The sequence below is a fragment of the Melanaphis sacchari genome, unplaced genomic scaffold, assembly GCF_002803265.2.
Source record: "Melanaphis sacchari strain LSU unplaced genomic scaffold, SCAv2.0 Contig27_pilon_pilon, whole genome shotgun sequence".
Classification (NCBI taxonomy): Eukaryota; Metazoa; Arthropoda; class Insecta; order Hemiptera; family Aphididae; genus Melanaphis; species Melanaphis sacchari.
The window spans coordinates 2,691,581-2,719,169 of NW_020271152.1; the positions used below are offsets into that span (position 1 = coordinate 2,691,581).

A 27,589-nucleotide genomic window follows, 5' to 3' on the forward strand; every position below is an offset into this window, starting at 1 on the left:
CTTGGAAGCAGAAAATATAATCTAATTTTCAACATAAATAGCTTGTGTTCATCTATAAGTCTCAATTTCATTTTCTTAATTGGTACTTAAGAAGGTAAATATATAGGAATTTCAAATCATTATTTTTTTTTTATAACTGAGAAAAAATATAGAAAACAGGAATATTTAATCAATATAATTTCTTGACAAAACTGATTTTTAAAATATTCAGATTAATTTAAATTTTCAAGCTATTTTTGTATCATGAATATCCACATCATTGGCAGCATTCTAGTATTCTAGACGTAGTTGTAGGTATTAGATATAGTATTGACTTATATAGCATGTGAGTTAAAAAATACTATTTTTTTGGAAAAAATTAATTCAACCGTCCACAGTATGCTTTATTTTCTGAGTATTTATCGTTCGTTATGTTTTTTTCACTTGGGATAACGATATGGTCGCAAAATATTGCACTGTACAGTAGGTATTGTAGGTACGCCAACGAACCTACACAGTGTACAAAAAGAAAAAAAATCTACAAAATACAAGAAATACATATTATTTTAATACCTACTGCTGCACTACCCGTACACTAAGCTTTAGCCCTCGGCTGTTATTAGTGAAACATGTGCGATGTGTCGGTAAAATCCGTACAATTCACCGATGGTTAAATGACGGTGCGATGGGGTGTTGGCCGTTATAGCCGGTTGGCGCGCTGCGAGTCCCGTGCAACCGGCCGGTGGAACGCGGAGCGAACCGCGGCGCGCGTTTATACACGTATCATCGTCGTCGCGGGGCTCGCGTTTCCGCCCGCCGACCGCTGGTACGCCGGTACAGTACAAGTGTGACAATTGGCCATGGAGCATATTTTATGCCAAACGTACGTCTGTTCGATCTATACGCCACGTGACGTGTGTACATCTATGCCGTGGTAATAATAAAGCGTTTTACTGGAGACATGTTACCCGCTGAACACTACAAACAACTACTGCAGGCCACGATCCCGAAGCACCAAACAAAACAGGTATCTATAATATGATCTATATATACGCGTAATATAAAGCACGTTTTTTTTTTCATTTAAAAATTTATCTATTTTAATTATAATTTTTAAATTTTTCGAATATACTTAAAGACCGTATTTCTAAATTATCGTTAAGATTCAAAATTATTACTATATTATCCTGAGTTTACACAAAATTGGATAACCATAAAAAGCCATGCGTTCAAATTTTGATTTTGTTATAGAATAATTATCCGCTTAATATTTTACTGTAGAAAAGGAGGTTCTCGTTGTATATCCATACGATTCTCTTTAAGTAGAACTAAAACTTTAAAAATTTAAAAATTCCAAAAGTCAGATTTTAAATAACCTCAAGAGGATGAAAATGCTTGGCGAACCACTCTGCATAATATGCACAGTAATTTTTTACGCATTTTTAATCTTGATTTTATCTTATTGACTAATATATAAGTTTGCTAAGCTCTTATAGGTATATGTATAAGTAACCAATTTTTTAATGAGTTGTATTGTACCCACGTGACTGCGCAAGTAGATACCTATTTATATACATATATGATATATTTATTACATGCATAATAGTTACAATGTTCAACAGACAACAAGTAAACAAATTAATGAATTTAGCTCTTTTGGTTTGGTGAGCCATATTTATGTAGGTACCTATAAGTTAATTGTGGGACGTTGATCAATAAAAAAAAATATGAGAATATACGACGTGATATAGTTTTAATTAAATCCTTGTATGCACTGTATGATTTATTTACCTTCCTAAATATAGAGTAAACGTTTATTAATCTATGTAGAGTTTAAACTATAGCTGCTGCAGGCTATATATATAAGTATATAATATCATTAATTTAGTTATACTAAACATACACAGTACCTAAATAATATTTAAATCTTTAATGATATTATAATGCCGTAATAGGATGCACCTAACGTGCACATATTTATTTTAATATATACTTCAATAGTTTTTATTATTCGTATTATGTTAAATTTATATGACATAACTATATTCAAACATTCAAGTACAAATGTCGATTAATTTGCAGTAGCAAAGAAAACGTTATCTTTTTTAATTATTTGAATTTTACTTATATAAGTTATTAATTAAATTAAAGAAAAATTTTAAATTGTTTTAAATTTGTATCAATATAGCTGTAAAGTTATACAAAAAGACATTAATGCATCTAATTTGTATTATTCAATATATACAATGTACCTATAATTAATAAATATTTATTTATAAAGTTTCTATTTTAAACGTTTATTTTGAAGTAATATCAGATATTTAAAAAATTTTACATAGGCATTATTAAGTATGCATTTTAAATAATTACACTGAGAGGTTTTATTGGGTTAGTAAGTATACTTAAATACTTAAAGTCAAAGCGAATATATATAGTAACAATTTACCTACTGTTATTTTAAATACATATAGTCGATAATGCATGAAGTTATATTTGTTAGATTATGAAAATGGTCAATTTATAAATATACAATGTAACTATGTAATTTAAATTTTTTTTGGTTTAACAATCGTGAGGTTGGTTTGACAACAGTTTATTAGACTGTTGTGTACTAGGAAATGTTTTATCCTGTGTAGTGGTTTTTAGTTACATTTTGTAATTTAATTAATTTATACTATATAGTATATTATACTCGTTAACTATTTGTATACGATTAAAAACTTTATAAACTGTAAATAATTTTCTATCAGATTAAAATAATCCTTGTATAGGTTAACTATAGCTATTAGCTTGTTTAGGAAATTATAGGTTAAATATCTTTAGGATTTGTCAATATTTTACAAAAAAATATAATACAAAACAGTAAAATACATGATGATACTATTTAACATAATATCTTAATTAACTTATAAGTTTTATTTAGTTCCAAATAAAACAATAATTATACAATTATTTAACATTTAAACTGGTGTCGTTATAATTTTATATAAAAAAAAATTAGTTTGTAAAATTTTTATTACATTTTTGAGATTTTTATGCAGTTTTGAAAATTGTTATGATATTCTAGAAGTTGACTGTACCTATCTGTCCGTCTGTATTAACAATTTTTCGTTATAGATTATTAGTACCTACTATAGCTATATCTTTGATTATTATTATTTTTTTAAATCATTCAAAATTCTAGTATATGTATATTATAGCTATATGGTAAATTAACTAGATATTTAACTAGATACTTCATCGAAAAATATGTTTTTCATTGTAAAACGTATTTTCATTTTAAGAATTTAATATATTCTAAAATAATCATCAAATACCTAAATAAATATTTAAAGTATTTATAAAAATGTTGTTTAAAGCAATTTTTTTTTTTTTATCTAAGTTAAATTACCATATGATATTAGTAATATAATACTTAAATATACATTATACAAATAAGTCGTATTTATTTATTTTAAATAGACTTGAAAATTGAATATTTTTGTTAGTATTCTTATAATGTTTGTCCAAGATATACAAATTAAAAACTCATTGGACGTGAGTTGTACTTTGCCACGCCCAATAGATATACCTATAGCTACCGCGTACAGCCGATTAGTATTATACACTTTAGACGGGTTTTACATATAAATATATTGAGCTACTGTGCGCAGTGTAGATAAATTATTGTGTAAAACAAATATCAGATGAAAACCTACAATACTATATAATATCATGTGAGCATTACGACTAATATAACGTCGTGTAGTGAAAATACAACACTACAAATTATACTTTATATACCTAATAAATGTGTAAAATACTAAATAGTATACGCGGTACCAATGTACCACACACGAATTATTATAATATATGAATGCTATTGCCAACGTCCGTCACCGACTGCAGTAGTACTGTACTTATAGTATATAGTATAATATTATACATATACACGACGCAAGTTGTCTGCTTTTTTACTAATTAAAAATGAATCGTTTATATTTCATTTTATCCCGTCCGCTTATATTATTCCACTATGTATTTTCATTAAGTAAATCGAAAATCTGTAATATGATGTTATATATTTATGTATTATTGAAAAAGATTTAATAATATAATTAAAATTTATAATTCGTGTATATGTCGTTTGTGCCGCGAGTGGTTTACGGGTCGGAGGAGGAGCGTGGACGGGGACGCTCGTTCTTGAGAGGGGAGGAAATGTAAATAAACATCGGCGCCACTAGCTGTAGTATAATATTGAGGATATAAGAACAGCAGCTACCAGAAGAAACCTATATACACGTACTCGTTTATCGGACGGAGACCACACACGTGGAACACCCTCGTTTACATTATGTTGTATATATGCCTCTATATGACTATGTATATATAATGCGTGTATAGAGCTATCTCTATTGACCACCCATCCGCCACTTGTAGCGATCCACAACGCCTCTTTGCAATTTTATCTTCTTTCGCTTACATTATTAGGTACTACGTTCATTTATACAAATGTTACAGGTACCTACATATATCTTTTACTCAGTATTTTTTAATAATAGGTATAATAATTTGATTGTTCCGCAAAATTATGTGTATACATACCGAAACATACATATTGAATTTTTCAGTATTTTTATAGAACATTATTACCTCCGTATACATATAGGAAGCCTAAATAATGTAAATGTATACTGACTTAATTTGAAAAAACTTTAATTCAAGAAATTCTAATTATTTCTGTATGTTTACATTTTTTTTTATTCATTATTACTTATTTAGAATTTGGATCTTTCGTTAGATAAAAATATGAAATAATACTTTATATATAAATATATAACTTATACACATTATACATATAACAAAACATCTTAACTCTGTTCTTAATAATTATATATAGAGACTTAAATGGTAACAAAATTATTTTTATAGTAATCGTACTAAAAACATCAAACAAATAATATGTTAGTTTCATTTCTTATATTATGGACTATCCGCCCCTGTGTTTATTTAATCCATGGTAAATAGTGATATAGTAATTTATACTACTTAAATCCATCGGACTATAATATAATACAATATTATTATTTTATATTGATTTATATTTTTATTCTTAATCCTTATAAAATATATATTTATAGGTATTTTTTAATGAACGGGCTTTTTATATCATATATATTTCTGACGACACTGTGGAACTTGTTTACATTTTTTTGGAAATTTATTCGAAATATAGAACAATTATTATGAAGTGTCCATAAAGTACCTTTTTTTATTCTTGTTTTAATGGAGTACATATTTTTTATTAAAAAAAAATATATATATTCATGAACGATGTCGGGATCTTAAGCAATAGTTTATTAAGTAGTTACGTATAATTTATAATATTTTTATAATATTAATAAAGAGTTGTTTTTTTCTTATTTTTCTTGTGGTATCACAATTAGAAAAAATTACTTCTGCCTTAGTTTATACAGATATATCTATGAAGTATAGTTTATAAACACATAACATTTTAATTAATTATTTAGATTATATAATTTAACAAATATACACTTAATATATATTTATACCATTACTTAATATTTATTCAAATAGATGATGTAGACACTAACTAGCAATTAAAATGGTTTTTTACGTGTTTCAATGAATAAACAAAAATTTTAAATTAACTATACTCATTAATAACCATGATAACGAAGGGGTAGTTCCCCCCCCCAAAAAAAAAATTGAAATCCTAAGTTAAATATTATTTAAAAAATTTTTAATTTTATTAAATATTTATATTGAAATTACTTTTGTACAATTATTATAAGAAAATTATTTTCCATGTTTAGTCAGATCAATATTGTTAATATTACCGTAAATTAATATAAACTAATGTAAATTCTATAAAACTTTGGATATTATAATATAATATTATGATTACTTTTTAACATAACATAACATATTACATTGATATTAATTGATATACTTAGCGTCTTATCAGTTGTAAACTTGTAAAGTAGAAGTTATATTTTACAAATATAAATACCTATACCTGTATATTTAATTTTTTAATTTCTTTTTCAAATTAAGATATGTATAATCTGTAATAGTTAGCACAATAAGTATATGTGGTGACAGAACAAAAATATAATGAAAATAGAAATAATAGAAGCTACTCATTAGTAGCACTTGACCAGAAAATTATTTAAGCATATAAAATATCAAAATATAGGAGTGTGAAATGTTATCTATTCTTATTTAGATAGTAAGTAAGTAAAAATTTAGGTGGAATATATTAGATAAGTTGAATATTTGAAGATTTTTAAATGGGTCAGTAAATTGTAATTAATTTTTACCCCCTCCCTTCTATAATAAGAGCCAAGTAACACCTATGTTTACAACTTCCGTAGCTTATATCATATTATGGTTGAATGAACCTCATTTTGATAAATAGTTTTTTTATTTTCGTAATACTTCATAATCGTGCCAAAATATGAAGGGTAACTGGCAACAAAAATTAAAAAAAAATCTATGCAACTTCGTTGGTTCGTTACACAGTTCACGTGATCATAGAAAAGTTGTTTTCCTAATTTGTAGTACTATATTATGTAACACTATAACATCTAACCTACAAGGCTTGAAGGATAAACGAATCACAAGAGAGTATACTTAGATGCGTGAGAAATTAACTACGTGTCTATCTATATTTGATAAAGATCATACCATTGAAGTAAGAAATATTTAAGAAATATGAGAAAACCCATAAACCTAATCTCTATTCTTTAATCTCGCATATTCAATTTCACGTTTCGAAAAGGTATATATTTCATAGGTAAAATAATGTTTGTGATTTTTCAGTCTGCCGACTTTTAATCTTATAAGTAATTACTCATGTTTTCATCGTTTAAAGGTTAAACACACGTCTAGGTTTAAAATATTCTATAAAACGGTTTTTATGTTCTAATATTATAAACCTAAATTTAAATAAAATTAACTAGATAATTAGAAATAAAAAAAATAAAAATAAATTAATTTTATGATTTAAATTATGAAATAAAATATTTCCTGTAGTTTATAGTTTTGTACTTCGAGTAGTAGTCAACTACATATGTATTAACAATTAATTATTAAATAATATTGAACATTCTCATTATAGGTAATACAGCTTATATTAGTTACATGGCTGAAATATGACTTTTTATGTATGCGTTTACCACATTACTACTATCAGCACTATCATAATAATGCAACAATAATATAGTAGCATAAACTTACTTAGCCACTTAAGTTTAGAATGTTTAGAATCTAAACTTTAGATACATTATAGTATACATAATCGACTATCACTATCATAATATATTTTCATAACTTTAAGTGCAATAGGAGGTATGTTGGTATGTATAAATACTGTAATTAAAATCTCAAATAACGTGTATTATATTATTATTAGCTTTTAAAACATTTTAAATTGATTCGTAATTTTTAAACTATCTCGCGCAAAAGTCTTATTTACTTACAAAATAATTTAACCAGCATATTACCTAATACTACGTAATTAATGGTATAAAATGTCTAATTAAATACCTAAAAACTATTACATTTAAATATGAATTCATACTTATACAATAATTACAGTTTATTTAATAAATTAGTGAAAACTAAATGCATTTTCAAATAATAATAATTAACAAATTTATATACGATCACAATTAAAATTAAATTAATTGTATGGTAATACTTTTTTTTGAATCTGACTAAAGCTTATATACCAAGTAAGCTAGTAAGCTATTTAGTATAATAATGAAAGAAATACTTTTAGTTTTAATTTTCTTAAAGAAATTATATTTTCTGCTGAAGGAGCTGTCAGCAGTAATTTATTTAGAATACAGCCGCCGTGATTACCTGCGGCAATTTGTAGTCTGTAGAATATACGTCGAAATTAGAATACGATATTATTATTTTTACTCCTACCGCACAGTGTATACCTATCTGTCCTACCAACGAATACTATCATTGGCTTTCAATTATAGCTATGGACGCATTACGCACGTTTAATGATACGTATAGGTACTGTATTATTTTCCATTATTACAGTAAAAAACGAATCTATTTTCAGGTCACCGTTCAGCATATAATATATATGTATACAATATAAGTATTAAATGTAATACGTTTTGAATAGTTATGTATATATAGTATACAGTATACTAGTAGGTACTAGGTATACATCAAAATAGGACACACATATATATACCCAAATACAATTTGATATTTGTACACTTATAATATTTTTTTTTTTTATTATTGTAAACATAACGAATAGTAATAAGAATAAATTGTTAATTATAAGTAGAAATATGTCTATTGTCCATTTAACATGAGATGTTTTTATCACTTTAAATGAGTGTGTTTATAGTTGTTCTATTTTATAACAATAATCATTATTACTGATTATACTGTCTTAACGTTTGAAACTCGAAAGCAATTATCGCATCAAGTAAAAATATTAGTTAATGTGTTAATTGAAAGCACTATGGATCAAGATTATCTATATTAATATCGGATGTTGACTTCCTCTAGCACATGGACCAAGTTACAAAAACGATGTTGTACGTGTACGTGAGAACAACAGTGACTTCATAGAAATAGAACGTGTTTATCGTATATAAGATTCATCTGTTTTACGTGTTTGATAAACCATTATTGAAGTATTTTTACTGCGAATTTATTGGAACGAATTTTCGGAAGGGTCCAGAGGTTTAAAATAAAAGATTTCCATAAAATCCATCATATTACGTTATATATTATGTATATTAATATAATGTATACGTTATACACAGTTCTCATTCGCCGTCCGCATAAAAGATAAATTCTAAACGACGTTCGAGGGTGGGCCACCGCTTGGACAGACGCTGCAGCAGTTACAATATGCGTGTACATGCGTGTACGACAGATGTGAAGTAGCGTTTATTATATTATTATACATATTATATTCGACGTCACCGACGTCGATAATATTATATGGTCCGGTCGGGTAGTCCGATGACGACTATACGCGACATCTCCCCCCTCCCCCCTAGAAAACCCTCTCAAAGACAACCGCTACAGTGTGTACGCACACACACACACACTTATTATAAACCTTATATACCTATAGATATTAAGTATACGATATAATATATAATATATCTTATAAAATTGTCTGTTAAGTCTGTTCGTGTATTATACATTATAGAGATGGCGGAGGCCGCCGCCGCCGCAGCATCCGTGCGTCCGGTCCTAATGACTGGAAACGGACAATCACAAATTACCGTACATATATATATATACATACCGTATTTATGTGCTGACAATGAATGACGGCGGCGACGAAGACACGACCGTGTATATAGTGTTGTATATTATATACGCTCGCGCGCGCGTGTGTATGTGTGATGGCGGGAGGGAGGGCAAGGAAAATTCAAGAATTTATATCGGCGGCGGCGTCCAACGTCAAAAGCGGTACATTTGACACGGTCCGTTGGCCTCGCACACGTACAACCAAGGCGGCCGCGGCGACTGCACATACACACATATACACACACACACGCGCGCGCGCGCGCCGCCGCCGCCGCCGCCGACCTACGTAGCCTACACGAACGTTGCTTTGATGCTGCGAAGGTATTGGTCGGAGAACAACATAATATAATATATAATATAATAATATTTTATTAACATCCGCGGGGAGTTTTCGAAATTTCGAGTATTGATCACGTGGTGTAAAATATTATTCCTTTTTATCGTCGTCTTTATTTATTTGACACGATTTATACTCGTACGTTATTTTATCGAAAAATACGCTGTTTCATTAGTCCCGGAGTGATAGTTCGACTGTTTATGATTATTGAATGTATATAGTATATACATATATGTATATATATATATATATATATATATATATATTTATATTATGCAAATGCAAGAGGCGAGTATCAGTGTATAACTAGTTAACATATATATATATATATATATACATACTATATAAACCTGGTACACACGATTACTATATGAGCATACACCAATGATAGTAAAAGTGTAAAACACGTGTTAGTAATTTATGAAAATAAGCCTTTGACTTATATATCCTTGTGGCTTGTACGTAAGTATTAAGGAAAATAATGTTGGCTTATTAAACACTCCAAGTAGATAATATTATTCCTACAATATCTGTACAGATATTTAGCAATAATAAAAATGTCTTAGTATAGCTAGGTACTCATATCAACTATATCGAAGGAAGTTCGAAAGGATTACACTCGATACTCGAAGCTGGACTGTCAAAATATTGAAAATGTATTATATGGACAGTTTATTCTAATGTATATATTGATATTATTAAAAAATTAGAATAAAAAAAAAAACTCGTTTTGATAATATTTATGTACAATACATATTATTAAACTGTCATACAGCACTACAACATTCAACAGAGTATAGGCACTGACACGTCTGGCATGGTGTTTTATACAAAATAATAACATGCCATAGCCGATACCTGGAACTGTTTGTATTTAATTTGATTCGTATTAGTGTATGGTATGTTTTTAGTTTTATCAAGCAATAATTAGTGCTATTCTGATGGTATGTATTCGGTATTCGTGTTTCCCCTAAGGCATATATACCTAAACATTTTAATTGACAATATACATTTTTAGTGTCACGTACCATAGTACACCAATAAATTATACACCGTGAATACATATAATATGAATTTACTTATAAAGATGTAAATTGTTTGTTTTATACTCTTATAGTTCAAATCGTTGATGCATATAATTTTCATTAAATTAATAAAATTTAATCTTAAAGTGTATGTTTTATACACTTTTTAATTATTAACCACTGTATTTAGGTATTAGCTTAGTATTAGGTATAGATATTACTATAGCCTTTATACGTATTAAAATATTGAAAGAATACAGTATTATAATTTTTTAGTGTTATTTGATATATGAACAATTTTAAGTCAATATGAACAGAAATACACGATGTCGGTTAGAGATCAGCAGTCTTGTTTCGTGTGTATTCCAAATAACGCAAATAAAATCGGCTATCTATTACTGTATAGATACTTATAGTATATTATTATATAATTGGGGTAAATGTTGTTAAAATTTCAAAAATAGCTGTAGAGTGGGAGAACATTTTGTGAACATGCACATCATCATGACGTCTGCTCAACATAGATTTCTTGGCACTGTTTCGATAAAAATATTTACGAAATAATACCTACATAGTATACCTATAACCAATAAAAGTATCATTTTTATCTATGTACAACAATGATAGCTGCTTATAGACCCACAGGGTTCACAGCTACGTCATCGGTCGTGTCATGTCGTGTCCAAAAGTTGAGCCAGGTGGCTCAACTCTGATAATTTCTCAGTAGAAAAATGGTTTATGAATGAAACCGCAATTTTAACAGCCAATCAGAATAGATAAAAACCAATAGACATGACATGACAGACGAAGTAACTGTGAATCCGGCTTAAGGAATAAGGACTTTAATGGGTAGCTGGTATTTTATAACTTAGATGGCTGTTTAATCGTTTGGGACTATAAAACATTTTATTTATTCTAACATAATTTTTGTTGTAAAAATTGAATGCCAAAATTAAACATGGCGCTGTTTTTAAGATCGGTATGAACTTTAAATGAAAATTACATATAATACAGTGACAATCCGAAAACATAATTAACACTATTCACATAATATAATACATAAGGTATTTAATTTTTTTCCTTGAATAGGTAACATACCTACTAGACTAATCTATATGTAAGATATTATAGAAACGTAGGTAGAAATATTGATTATGAATATCGGAATTTTAGATTTTTGATTAAAGACTGTTGACGTAAGATCACCTGGTAGCATGTTGGTAATTTTATACGGGTCGGTGACGGGGCGTAACAAACAAGTACCAAAAAAATTGTACTTATTTTCTTTGTTTTTTAACGAGGTACGCGTACCTACATATTATAATATAATAATAAAATATCTCGACCGGAGAGAGACGTTTAACATCCGGGCTACCGCGCGCGCGGAAATCGTGTTTTCGTACGCACAGCGGCGACTATATAAAAATGCATTTGGTGGCAGATGAGGCTGCGGCGATCTACAGAGAAAAAACAAGAGCGCTCGCCCGCGCACGTATTTATTATCGCTGCGTGTGTAGCAGCCTGCGATATTGTGCCATCGTCCCCGCACGGTAATGTCTGTCGCGTTCCGTGCTGGCACTGTAACGACGGCCCCGACCATGACAACAACTTACTACGGGCCGCCGTAATAATATTCTATATTATTCTGTACGTCGTATACACGGTGCCGCCGACCGTGAGTTATAACCACGGTTACAACATTATCGGGTAGTGGGAGAAATTCGGCCATCTGCCGCCGGCCCACCGCGCCACTGCCGCCGCAGACTCGAGACCACCGTGCCGGGCACACTCGTCGGCGCTGTTGAACGGTCTCTTCGGCAAACCTTCTCCCATTCCATTCCGACTGCCGCGCCGAACGCAGCTCTCCACATTCCGCCGTGCGCCTACGGCCGCTGTTCGCCGTTCTCTCGCTATAGTCTGAGTGCGTGTGTTATTCCGTGTGCAGTGTGCGTGGTGATCGTCTGTGTAACATATAATAAAGTTCGAGAACGAATTTGTTAACAATTTTTAAAAATAATTTAATATTGCTATGTGTAAATATCGGATTGTGTTTAATTGAGTATTATTATCGAAGTGACTAGTGTTATTTCCTTACACAATAATGTCGTATGACTTATCCACGAAATACCGTGGTTTTTCGGTCAGTTATACGACGTAATGTATATATAAGTGTATTGGTACGTACCGCACAATAAACGATATTACCTGGGTAGGTATAACTATCTAGGTAGTAAGGTAGTTACAAAACGTCGCTCTCCATTTTCAAAATCATTAGCTCCGAAACGGTTTTTTATGATAAACAATCGCAAATCGTTTTTATTTCCCAATGAGGATACATTCGATTAAAAGTGATGCAGTGGAGATATGGTCGACCAAGCTTCAGTGGACTTGTACGTGAGGACCACATTTCAAGATGCACAGGTCGCACGTAGACAAATCGAAAAGGTACGTTCAAATCTTCGTAGTTTTACATTTTTTAATCTACGATGACGATGGACACTTACAAGTAACTCAACTGTACGCGGATTCTGATGTTAAGACACGTCTCTGAAATATTAGATCAACGATTATTTTTGAAAATCCTATACCTAAATGTATATTATAATATCTGCGTTGAGTTAACCCGCGGGCTCAATTCAACCGACCTTGTTCTCAGGCCAATGATCTCCAAGTTTCGATAATAGCCTTAATATTCTTGTTATCAATACCTACTACAGATTTGTCGTTCGTTCATGTCATAGGTTTGCAGATACTTTTGAAATGTGGAAATTATACGCCGTATCAAATTTTTATGACAAGCGTTTGAATAAATTACTTACGACGTTGTGCGATTATGCTGTCGTTAGTGTATTAATTTATTTTCATTACTTTGCCATTTACTGTTATTTTAGACGTTAAAAATGATTGTGAAAAAAAGTGTGTAGACGCCTAAATTCAATCGTAGAATTACTTACGTAAACATGAGTATAAAACTGACGTATATCATTATTCATTAGTAATTATAATTAATAAACAAAATCAGAAACGGTGTTGAATAATTCAATTTCTTTGTATTCTTTTGATTTAATTCTCTGTTAAATTCGTTCTTATACTTTAACGATCATACATATTATACGTCTAATCGATGAGTTACAGACCTAAAATTATATTTAACTACTAATTCCACTTAATTTTGTTTTGGGTTTCATATCTTTTGAATTGTGTATCGTATTAAATTTTTAAAATTGCCTGGAACCATCTTTTATGTCGAATAAATGTATCCCTTTGTACTGGAAATATACCGGTTCATTAAACATATTTAATACAAAATAAATATACCTATATATCTTCTGAAACATTCAAATACTTCGACATAATATGTTTACCGCGGGTATATCGGTATACCAAACCACTGCAAAGAAAGACTTATTATAAATGTCTTGGTAAAAAGAGAAATTATAAAAAATAAGATATCTACAAAGCTGTTAAACCGTTTTATAATTTCTTTGGCCCTTATCTTGTTTAGCTTACTCACAGGTCACAGCAAAGGAAGTGTCATATTACTACTATTACTGTATATATTTTAAGTAATGATAAATCATCACAAATCACAATCAAAAAATGATTCTAAGTCGGTATATAAGTACTTTAATTGGGCGTTTTAAAATCTTAGAATTTTCTAAAGGTATTATGAATATAGATAATCATCTCGATAATCATTATGTACATTGTACATATGATATAATTAATATAGATATAGATTATTTAAATGTTAAGTACTTATATTAAAAGTTATACGTTTCATAATATTTATAAAAACTCAATGTTTTGTAATATTAGTAAACATTTTCACCGCAAATTAATTTTAAATTTTAATTATTATTCTTACAACAATTTTGTTTAATTAATGACATTTTTATATTTGTCACTAATTAATTAAAGCTAGAATAACCTTGTATCTTTTATCATCTGCAATTTAAAATTATTTTTATATAGAGACGAAGATTTCAATATATCATCTACGCTATACTTAATATTAACATTATAATGTCACAGTACTATATTATAGAAAGATACACTTTAAATATTTACTTGGTAATGAACAGTTATCAATTATCATATTATGTATTTATGTATTACGTTGTTGCATATTAATGTCGGATTGTACACTTGCACAAACAATCGTTAAACATTTAACGAATTAATAAAGTGAGCTAATGGTCCCTTAAACATAATAGTCCATTAAGTTAATCAATTTTTATGCAACCCTGCATAAGAGTGTTAAATGCATATTAAAGACTGCGATTTTAATTTTTTTGATAAATCGAAATGTTGAATCTAACTATCTAAACAGTAACGTTGTAGAATAATAATATTATACTATATTACTACATATTTTGGTAGAAAAAACGATGATGTAATAAACGACGATGTGACCCGTACGTAAGATCTTATGGGGTGTTACCTAGGGGTGATTTTGATTCTTCTGTTTTCTGTGACTTTATAAATGTAATCATATTTTTGTGTATATATTATAAGGAACGTCTTCTTTTTTTTTTGAGGCTGTACCAACCTTTGAATACTACACGTATTTTACAGGGGTTAGTATAGGTGGTTTTGTTAATTTGTTAAATGTTCATTACTACATTCTTATTCTTATCTTTGTAATTCGGTGTTTGAATGGTAGTATAAATATTGATATTAACGTAGGCCTAACTGTTGAAATATTACGTTATGCATTTTTCAGTAATTTTAAGTACCTATTAGAAATTAAAGAATATAAAAATTCAGAAAAAAAACTCACTTAACATTATTTTAATTCTACATAATTCAAAATAATAACATCATGTCCTTAAATACAAAAACAATCGCTTAAGAATTATCAAAAAACTGTAATATACTTACCTGATGTAAAATACTTATCCTATAGTGTAATGCACTGATTTGATCTTCTGTCGGGTTTCTTTTCAATATGGTAGTGATGTAGTATATATAGTAATATTTTGGTTGTTTTTCTACTATTGGTAAATTTGAGTAATGGGTATTTATTAACCACTAAAAAAAAAAAATCAGTGTACCTACTTATTACTTACATTTTTTATTATTGTTATATATTTTCAATAGTTTCTAGTTTCAATTAATAATAAAAGAACAGTATACCTTTAAAATTCGAATGCATAATATTTAATAACAGGTAATATCATCAATAAAAGTAGTCAAACTAAACTATTTGAGTTATTTTATATCGAAAAAATATCGCAACAATAAGTTGATCAACGCTGTTAATAATAATTCAAAATGTTTTGTATTAATTAAAACTATATTATTTCAGTTTTTTTTTTAGTAACCCATTAAATATGGATTACAAACGTACTTATTTAATAACTGTTTTTAGATATAGTTAATAATTATATATGTTCAAGTTGTAATGATATTATGTATAGTTGAATTAATGTATAAATATCTAGCCTTTAGAACAGGAAGGTTAATGTAGTTATTATTTTTTGACCCAAGACCTAAGTGTTCGGCATATGTTTTTAAAATAGTCATTCTATTACACACAGTATACTGGGCCTATTGCTACCAGGAATGATTATATATGTTACAACCAGTCTCCTTTTCCCTGCGATTGAAGTGTCTGGGTGGTCCTCATGATTTCACACAACACAATGTTGTCCCTATATATATGGATATAATATATGTATGTGTATGTGTGTACACGAGCGTTAAGGAAGTAACATCCAGCTGGCACATTGCTCCCACTGATCTCGAAACAGTGGTTCTCATATTTTACCAAATATTTTACAAAGACATTATTATCACGTACTATATATTGCATTTTATTACTTTTCTCTTACTCAATATCTGTTAAAAATTAGTTTTATATGTTCGGCTGCCGTTGGAAAATATAAACGATTTGAATATTTGATATATATCCGATACAATTTTTAATATTAATAATTATTATTATCATCAAGATCGATAATTTAAACCTTTTAAACATATAAAATTTAAATATACTTAACACTAAATGTGCGGTTTCAGGGCAAAGCTTCGGGACGTTTGTGTGCTGTGCGGTTTAGAGCTTGGGAGCAAAAGTGCTTGGAGCGATTGGGTAGGTCAATCCATCGCAAAACTCATGTATTCTTTCTCCCACTGTTGTTGGGCCTCGGAGTTCTGTTGGCTGGATTCAAAGCCTTCGATAAGAACTCCCAATTCGATCAATTATGGGTTGAATGTAAGTTATTTCAGTTATTAGTCAGTAACTTATAATTATAGTTATAAATAAATCATATACGTTTAATATTAACAGCGGGAGGCCGTCTGGAAACGGAATTACGGTACTCAGAATCGGCGCTTGGTGAAACGGAAAGCGTCATACATTTGTTGGTCACACAGACAGCCAAAGAGGCTACTTCTCCGGAAGTGCCTCAACAGCGGCTTCTTCATAAAAAAGCGCTACTCGCTCACCTACAGCTCCTTAAAGCCGCATCTCATGTCACAGTCAATCTTTTTGACGTGTAAGTAACCTGATCTTATTTCCATTTTTTTTTTTACAAATAATAATTTTTTTTTTTTATTAAATAGGACATGGAGTCTCAAAGACATTTGCGTGTCGCCGAGCCCACCAGATTTCGAAGTCCATTATATAGATACTGTAATTTCTTTTTTTCATTAAAAAAAAGTAAATTAGTTTATTAATAAGTTTTTAATTTTTCTAGATATTTGAAAATATGATGCCTTGCGAAATAATTACTCCTTTAGATTGTTTTTGGGAAGGTTCCAAACTTTTGGGTCCAGAAAATCCTATAACGGTCCCGTAAGTAGCAAGTTTAAATTTTCTATGTTATACTAAAATGTTATTCTTAACTTGTAATTTTTATTGTATTTAGTAATGTTGGAAATGGTATTAAATGGACTAATTTAAATCCTCAAAGTTTAATGAAATCTATTAAAAACATAGAAAACACCAATTTTCCGTTTGATATGTTAGAAGCTTACATGAAACGAGTAAGTGTCAAATGAAATATTAATATAGAATAGAAATATATATCATAAGATAATTTTATATTGACGTCAATAATTTAATTTTAGGCAGGAATCAATTCAGGTTATCAAGAGAAACTTTGTTTAGATCCGGAAGATCCTGACTGTCCAGAAACAGCTCCGAATAAAAAATCAAAAAAAGTGAGTTTTTTTAACTTTAATCTTAACTATGATCTCTTATGAAGTAACTGTAGTAAAATTTTAGGGTTACGTTTAATTATAACTACCTTGATACCCAACCTTGTAATTATTAACGTAATGTAATAGTATTATTAATTCAACCTGTTAGACTGGTTAATTATTAGCATGTTATCTGCATTATATTGTATAATGTAATAAATATTAAATTAATGGATACAAATTTTCTTTTAAATATTTTATGTATTATTTATAAATACTTATATAATTACACTCAATATGGGGTAAATATTTTAATTAATCAATTTAAAAATAAACGCATTTTTATTGCAGTCTACTATTATAGCCATAAATAGAAAATTAACACTATATAATAATTAATAACATTGATAACAAAAAGTGTCATGAGCACATCGTTTATTTGTATAAATATCGTAGAAAAATGAACTGCAATATTTTTTCTATCCACTGTTATTTTCTAGGTCAAAAACATTATTAAAAGGAAAAGTTAGTAAACTTCACTTGCTCAAATATCTATTTATTTGTTAACTGTGTTATTTGCCGTTCTTCTTTTTCTTCTTGATCTAAGTCGTATATTAGATACTAGGTAAATAATCTAGCCAATATGTAACATTTAGGCCTCCCAGACAACATATATAACTTATTTGCATAACAAAGACCTCTTGTGAGGCATTGTGTTCGCCGGGGCCTATTCATGTCTTGTCATAGCCAAACACACACAACCAGACGCTCACTTGTTCTCCCCCTCCACTTTCTTTTTTCACCGATGCTCGGGGTAATTGAAGTCGGTATACCAGTGAACTCGAGGACCACACACGCAACTCTGGAGCTATCATTCTTGGTCGGTGATGCCTTCATTATGGTTAAGGTAATAGGCCTTGGGCTATACACAATGCACACTGCACAGCACCCAAGCATTCCTTCGCATAAAAAAAAAGAAAAAATACCAATATCACCTTACTTTTGATTTTTATTACAGCATTCTTTCACATGTCTCACCTATATAAGGAATTAAAATATTCTGTGCTGAAAAAAAAATAGGTAAATATCCATGAGCACTCGATGGATATTAACACATGCTAACGTTCAATTAATGTATAATTACTAAAATATTAATAACATTTATATACTTGTCGATTTAAAAGACTTAAAAAATATAGAATATTGGCTTCGGAATTTGGTAATTTAATGTGCTAAGTATTATTTTATGGATTGATTTTGGATGTATAGGCTGTTTATGGTGGTCTCAATGTTGGTGGGCTAATTTGTTAAAAACAATTTTTTTCTCTGTGACACATTTACATTGCACACAAAATTGCAATAATAAATCTCAATAATATTTTATATTTTATTTTTGGCATTTGTGTGCTGTGTAAATGGCAACTCAGCGCGCGCTGGTTTACTCCGTGGGAGGTCCCCATATCTTTCAGTGTGTATGTGTGTGTTAGTGCATTGAAACCCGAACACTGAACAGTTTCATCCTTGCGTCTTTATATTTTTTGATACGTTCTTAGAATGCCGGTCCCCAGTCGTAACACTATAGCTCATGACTTTACCTGATCATAATTTAACGGCTTCGCCCTCCCTCCCAGCCATTGCGCGCAGAAAAAAAAAATCAAAAACCGTTCGCGCGTTCACCTGCTGTTTAAGTCACATTCTTGGAGAGCCTATATTACACCATAATATATTATATTATATTCTTTGGTAAGATCTTGGATGAATGGAAAAATATCACAAAGCAATATTTCACATTGTAAGCCAAAAGATTGAGTTACACGCCAATGTCCAATAATAATGCTCATTGGATACACCCATTCAAATATTGCAATCACTATAGGTACTATCTTGGTTAACCATAAAGTGTGACATTTTGCGATTGTTACTATTTGAAAAAATGCCGACAGTCTTTTTGTTCGCCATTTCGGTTTTGTCTGTTATTTAGGTCTTTTATCATTTCTAATTCTCGGTAAATAATTTTACAATAAGTCGACCATATATCATTTATTATAAAAAATTAAAATAATAATCGTTTTCTATCATATAATCTTGATACATCTTTGGTTACTATTATTACTATTTATTTTTTATTTATATCGTGTACGTGTTAAAAATATATTCCCATTAAGTTTTATTTTAAAATGGAATTTCCAATTAACAACAAAATATATTACATAGATACTTATACAACTTTTCAATATAAAATGTATGCGTTTTTTACAGCATCTGGCCTAAAATTAAAATTAAAATTAAAATTATAATTATTAAAATAAAATTATAATCATATACAAATTATATTCTTTATATTTCAAAATGCATCATCATACTATGTATTGTATGCTATACTTGGGTACATTGTGTCCCTACAATATTGTTAATTTATCCAACTGCATTAGATGAGTGTACTAGAGAGAATCTATTTAGTCTACACATACTAGCATCTTAAATGAAAACAATATAATCTGTACTCTTGTTCATCAACCATGTAATATAATTAAAACATTATTATTCTAACAAGGCTTGCATTATGAAAGGGGACAAGATCAACGCCCACATTTCCTGTACCCACATCCTTGTAAATGATAACTATTTTTCTAAATAGATAAAAAAAGTCCTTAACAATGTTGTATTATTGTAGGGGTAAAATATTAAAAGATTTATATTTAATTTTTAGATTAATAGATTGTATGTCAAAAACAATTTTTAAAATAATAAAAAATTTACAGATCCCTGATATTGGAGCGGAATTGGCCAATGGTTGTCGTGGATTTGCTAGTAAATATATGCACTGGCCCAAAGAGTTACTGTTAGGTGGTATTACTCAAAATAAAACAGGATACATTCAAAAGTAATTTTCATTGTGATTAGCAATTGTATTGATTTTATTATTTGTTTTATTTTATATTAATAAAAATTTTTAGAGCTGAAGCATTACAGTCAGTGTTACAACTTATGGGTGAGAAAGAATTATATGAATTTTGGCTACAAAGCTACAAAGTACTGCATTTTTCATGGGATCAAGAGAAAGCTGCTTTGATACTCAAAATGTGGCAAAAAAAATTCAATGAGGTTAGCATATAAAATAATATATATTTGAATAAATTAATATAATTAATGTATAATTTTAGTTACATTTTTAACCGATTGTAAACATTTAATTTTATGATTGTAGGAAGTCAAAAAAGTGCTTAAATCCGCAGCAATGATTCCATACGATTTTCACACATTTTCAACAATGTTACTAAAAGACTTACTTAACCAATTCAATTTTTTGGATCCTAGATTTATTTATATTGGATGTGCAATAATGGTAATTTTTTAAAATAACCTTTTAAGAATCAAAATAATTATAATAAATTATATGTTTTTCAGTTACTTTATGTTTCATTTATGCAAATAAATGTATTCGACCCTGTCAGGTCTCAATCAATCATTGGTCTGTTTAGTTTCCTGTTAATTCTTTTATCAATTGCATCTGGTATTGCTTTTTGTTGTCTTATTGGAATTCAAATACATTCTTCTACTATAGCTGTAAGTCTAAGCGTTTATTTTATGTACAGTATTTATGTATAGTATATACATTTTATAGAATTATACATAAAGAATTTATTTATTAATAAAAATATAAATAAATAGAATTTATTGTTCATTAATGTATAACTTATAGGTTGTTATTTCAATTGCAACAGCCCAGGGAGTAAACAATATGTTTTTATTGATGTTCAGTTATAAACGAGTGTCAAGTTATGGATTTGATGAAGCTGTAAGTTATTTACTTTTAAAAGTAAATAAAAAATAAATTTTCTAATATGTTTATGTTTAATTTAGACCCAAAAATATAATTGTCACGTGGGTAAAAAACAAGTAGGAATGGTACTGAAATCTACTGGAACAAATATAATAATGACATCTCTCATCGCTGTAGCAATTTTTACTATTGCTGCTATTGTGCCAATTCCTGCATTACGAGCATTTTGCTTACAAGTTGCTATATTGACCATATTTGTTTTGGTTACCACACTTTTTGGTATTACATCTCTTATAAGCTTTGATGTGCGAAGAAGAAGAAGTGCAAGAATTGATATATTTTGTTGTTTTCCGTCTGAAGATTTACAATGGCCATTTTTCAACAATAATAATAATAATAATTCTCTTGGAACAGCAAGCACAATTGATGGTCAAATGCGTCAATTTACTGAAAAGTCAGATTTACCTACTCTAGCATCTTCAAATTTATTACTGGTTAGTTATTAAAGTACTTAATTGTATTTATATTTATCAATTAATTTTCTATGATTTTTTTTCTATTGTACATTAGAAAGAATTTAAAGATCCAAATTCAGATTGTGAGGATACTCCAATGACAAAAGAAACATATTTTTGTAGTTGGAAGCCTAAAGACATTGCTCAAAAATATGTTCAGTATTTAACAACTGGGGCATGTCGTATACGTGTCATATTATTATATATTGCAGTATTGGGAATTAGTATATGGGGAATTACCAGAATTCAAGCAGGATTAACATTGCCTGAAATGGTGCCCAACGGTACTAACGAGCAAAAGTTTCTTGGAACATATGGTCAGATGTTTGGATTTTATAACATGCATGCAGTGACACGAGGTGATTTTGAGTATCCAACTAATCAAAAATTATTATATGAATATCACGATGCATTCATGCGTGTTCCTAACATATTAAAAAATGATAATGGTGGTCTACCTCAGATGTGGCTTACATTATTCAGAGAATGGCTATTAGGTAATTTATACCATTATATCAAGTTATAAAAATGTTGTATTTAATAAAATTTATTCTATAGGGTTACAAAAAGCCTTTGATAAAGACTGGGCAAGGAAATGCATTTGTCAAGAAGGATGGGAAACATGTGCAACTGATAATGGTATTCTCGGTTATAAGTTACTTGTGCAAACAGGTAATAATGATAATCCGATTGATAAATCATTAGCTACGAATGCCAGGCTGGTCGATGAAAATGGCATCATTAATGAAGAAACATTTTATAATCTATTGACTGCATGGGCATCTAATGATATATTAGCATATGGTGCATCTCAAGCTAATATCCGTCCAGAACCTCGTCGTTGGACGCATGTAGCCAACGATTTTGATTTACAGATCGTAAAATCATCGCCAATTATTTATGCTCAAATGCCATTCTATGCCAGTTATTTGTATGAAACTTCTATAATAACAAAATTCATATCTACAGTACGTGGCATATGCAAAACTTTTGACGAACGAGGACTGCCCAACTATCCATCAGGCATCCCTTTTGTTTATTGGGAACAATATCAAGAACTCAATCAATATTTACTTGTGGCCATGTCATTAGCATTTTTTGTTTTGTTTTTAATCTGTGGTTTATTCCTATGCAATATCCGAGCCGCCCTCATAACATTATTTATGTCTGCTACACAAACTATTCAAATTTTGGGTTTTATGGGATTTGCTTACATAAAATTCAGTGCCATACCCGTTGTGTTAGTAATTGGTACTTTGGGTACTGGAATAGCGTTCACTATACACCTTTGCTTGGTTAGTTAAATAGAATATTTTTAATAATTATACATTTTAATATTAATTATATATTTTAATCCTACAGAGTTTTGTCACGAGTATAGGTGATAGACACAGACGAATTCATCTTTCTATAGATCATATGTCTAAAATAATCCTTCAATCTGGAGTTACTTTAGTTATCGCTGTTGTAATGCTTGTTTTCCAAAATAATTATGTATCAAGGTAAGATGAGAATTTTTTTGTTGTGAATAAATATTAATGTTTTAATATTCAATTGCAGGTCATACTTTTTCATATTAATTGCTAATACAGTATTTGGATTATTTAATGGTCTTGTGTGTTTACCAGTATTCTTATTTATGTATGGACCACCACCAGAGGTTTGTTTGTTTATATAAATAACTATAAGGAATTTTAATAATTATTAACCATTTAAACTTTTTTTGCAGATAAAGCCATTGAAGTATACTGACCGTATAAGTACACCATCACCAGAACCAATTAAAAAGCGGGCTCGTTATACCAGCATCAGACAATCAGTACCTCCACCACCATCAAATCGAACTCATTATCATCAACAGCAAAATCATCACAGACATCATCAACAACATCAGGGAAATAATAGTTTGTCTAGAGCTCATAGTGGACTACACTATGTGCCTAGAGATGGATCATTATCCACTATTGCTGAAGAATCTGGTTCCTATCATTCTGCATCTATAGCTCACATAGAAACAAACAAATCACAAGTAAGTTCAGTAGGTTCTCAATAACTAGACATTGGTAATATATTTTAATTTAAAATCCTATGTATTAAAAAATGTTCTTTTCTTTCTGATAGTTGTACTTTGAACCTTTTTTAAAATTTAAGCTGGAAGCCTATATTACTTACAACATTGAAAGTTCTTAAATTAAATTCAAGTTCTTCAAAAAAAGTTATATAATAAATAAAATAATAAAAATATTCCCCTGTGATCTGCAATATTATACATAATATGATATTAAATGTGGTTAGAACATGAAAGAATGTTAAAATTGCATTAAATTGTTTAATTTAACATCCATACTCTAGATTTTATATAAGTAAAAATTGAGTGTTCAAACCTCTTCAAAATCTTTTACAAAAAAATATTTACTAATATTTGTTTAATATGTAACTCATAATTCATAATTTGTATGGGTAAAAATTACTATTTATAAATCTAAAATATTTTTCTTTGTACATGTTTGTCTATACTTTATATATTTAGTAGAAATATTGAATTTTTTTATCGTTAAATATTAATTGAGAAATATTTGTTTAGCAGTCATTATCAATATCACCAACCCCATCAAGCCAATCAGACTATAGTACAGACAGTGGTTCCGAAATTGATGCACCACAACGAACTCAGTCTGTACCTACTGGATCAGCTCAGACTTCTGCACCAACCAGGTGCATAGTAACAGCTAAATTTGAACTTGAGCTTGACGGTAATATGATGAGTGCAGCCGCTCAACCTTGTGTGCATAAATCATCATCAAAACATCATCACAACAACCGTCAATCAAAAAGGCATAAACGCCATCATAATACTAGGTACTGATATAATAGTGCAATTTGTATTTTTTTTTTTTTTTAATTTTAACAAATTGAATAATTATTTTTGCTAGTAAAAACGCTCAATTCATTGTATATTTTAGATATTTTATAATGACAATTATAATTTGACTTTCAGAGTTAGTTATGTAATTGTATAGCTCTCTTTGTAAGCTTAAAAGACTGATGAATAATGAGTTTAGTCTTAATTAAGACTTTTTGTTGAATAACTCTACTTTTTATGTTTTTTTAACCAAAATTGTTTTGTATGGTTTAAATATTATTTTTATTATTATATAATGTGTATTTGTTAAGTTAATTGAATGAAGTAAATCCTTCATACACCCTACACTTTAGAAAAAATACTGTCCCGATTTAATTGTGTACCCCCTAGTACATTATAATCGCAACACGATGCTCGGTTCAAATTGTATTTTGTTAAGATTCAAATAATTCTAGTCAACTTTACAAAAAATTGCATTATTTATTTTGTTTTATAAAATAAGTTAATAATACTATCAACAAAAACAATAATTTACAATTTATTACTACAACAATGAGAAATTACTTTTTTTTCTGTTTTCAATATATATAATATATTTATTATATATGTACAAATTGTTCCTAATCGTTTTTATTGCGTCATCCGTTGATTAAGAATACATATTATAGATTACTAATATTTTATACATTCCTCGCATGATATTTTATACAATTTATTTAAATGTACAAAAACAATTGTGTTATGATTTGTAAAATAATATTGATCAGTTGACTGATGTACATTAATTATTAATCCTAGATAATTCATAAAAATATCATTTTCAATGAAATGATTATTTTTGAAATCACACAATTCATTTAAGTGTTAATTTTATGTAAAATAATTTGAATGATTATATTATGCAAACGTATTGCAATTTACAGTACAAAATGTTCATAGAAAATAATCTAAAATAATTTTTGTACCTTTTTGGATTTTATTTATTTATTTATTTTATTTTTCTGTATCATATGTATTATGCGAAATTAATTTATTTTTGTATTTATTTTAAATGTAAAAATGTTGTAAAAAGAAATTTAGTTTATAAAATATAACCAAAGGTTTATTTATAATATATTTTTGAAAAATTTATTTAATAATTTAATTTTCAGGCATGGTTTTTAAGAAGTGTATAATATAATATATTATCATAAGCATATATTGCATATAATCCACTTAAAAATGTTAAATTGACTAAGTTTGTAAATTTAATGTAGTTGATTGATATTTTACAGTTTTAAAAAAAAAATTTTTTTCAATTTAAAAAGTTCTTTTTTACCTCGAAATTTTAAATAATCTTTTTATATATTTAACATTTTTACATGCATATTTTACAATTTTTCGTGCATTTTTTTGTTTTAGCTCCTATAACTTCCTAGTCCTACTAAATAGTGAAGATTAATAATATCTCTCAAATTAATAATTGATTTTTACATAGGTATCTTACATTACACATTAGTTTTTTTTTACAACATTGAGAACAAAACCAATCTGACTCCTTAAGTTCAGATTTAATATTTAAATCACATTTTATGTAAAGTCAAGTCAAATAATTATCAAACTATATTTTTTTAATTTTTATTAATAATGTCCACATTACATTGGTGAAAAAACATTTAAAAATATTTAATTCCTTCTAAAAGATATTCCCTTTAAAATCCACTAAAATTCCATGGTATATTTTATCTGGCCAACATTTTATTTCTATGTAATCAACAATGTAATTATTGTACAGTGCTCTAGTAACAATATTTTTTATCAGTTATTATCCATTTTAATAACAGTTCCTATTTTTTTTTTTTTTTTAACTTTTCTTCTAAATATAAGAGTAATCCTTTTTTTCAATTAGTCAAATTACTCCAATTGTTGTTATTAATATTCCCTTGGGCTAGTCAAGTATTTTTTAATTTTAGAAGACAGTTTAATAGACTTTAAATTTGGTATAAGAATGTAATTAAATATTTTTTTGATAATTTATATAAATGCATACAATTGTATGATAATTTCCTTAACTTACCATCAGTATCTGCATTATTGTCATTGTGAATATTGGAAGTATCATCAAACATTGTTGTTGATTACTATCATGCTCTCTTTTTCCTCTTGTTGATGAAATTCACATCTGTTATAACTAAGACAACTAACACTAATTTTTATCATCATTATCAAAAAAATAAAAACCTTTTAAATAATATCAACTTTGAATTGTGTATCGTGTGATTCACATAATAAGTATCATGAAATTTTAATAAATGTATTTCTTGTTGACGTTATATTATTATAGATTAATACCCTACTCAACGATTAATGTATTCTGTGTTATTAGTATAAAAAATTATTATTTAGACAAGTTTGGTATGTTACCTATCCACTTTATCTTCTGAATAATACAGTCTTACATAATTACTGTTTAACTCTTATAATGTACACTATTATAACTTTCTCTGAATAACATTATTTTTCAAAGGTATCTGTTTATTACTTAACATAAAAAATTGTTTTTATTATTTTTAGTTTTCCATTATTCTTTAATATGGTATTACATTTGTTTTTGAAAAAAACATTTTCACAGGAAGCAGAAGTATGCTGAAAAAG

The 27,589-nt window shown here is 28.6% G+C and overlaps 1 protein-coding gene across 3 annotated transcripts; it reads left to right on the forward strand.

Annotated features, from left to right (window-relative positions):
• Nucleotides 1–770: 770 nt before the first annotated feature.
• Nucleotides 771–25,491, forward strand: LOC112595401 (protein patched). Of its 3 annotated transcripts, none has more exons than XM_025340584.1 (19): nt 771–1,006; nt 16,672–16,864; nt 16,940–17,147; nt 17,215–17,284; nt 17,349–17,446; nt 17,520–17,637; nt 17,722–17,814; nt 20,556–20,677; nt 20,751–20,898; nt 21,002–21,139; nt 21,202–21,360; nt 21,497–21,592; nt 21,658–22,071; nt 22,148–22,589; nt 22,651–23,387; nt 23,455–23,594; nt 23,653–23,752; nt 23,822–24,121; nt 24,677–25,491. In XM_025340584.1, exons 1-19 carry the CDS (start codon nt 941–943, stop codon nt 24,956–24,958), a joined length of 3,924 nt encoding a protein of 1,307 aa, XP_025196369.1. In that variant the 5' UTR covers nt 771–940; the 3' UTR covers nt 24,959–25,491. The 3 variants fall into 3 exon arrangements, with proteins under 3 accessions (XP_025196369.1, XP_025196368.1, XP_025196367.1); XM_025340583.1 differs by lacking the exon at nt 771–1,006 and adding an exon at nt 12,416–13,092 and having other exon boundaries at nt 24,680–25,491; XM_025340582.1 differs by lacking the exon at nt 771–1,006 and adding an exon at nt 12,417–13,092.
• The last annotated feature ends 2,098 nt before the right edge of the window (nt 25,492–27,589 follow it).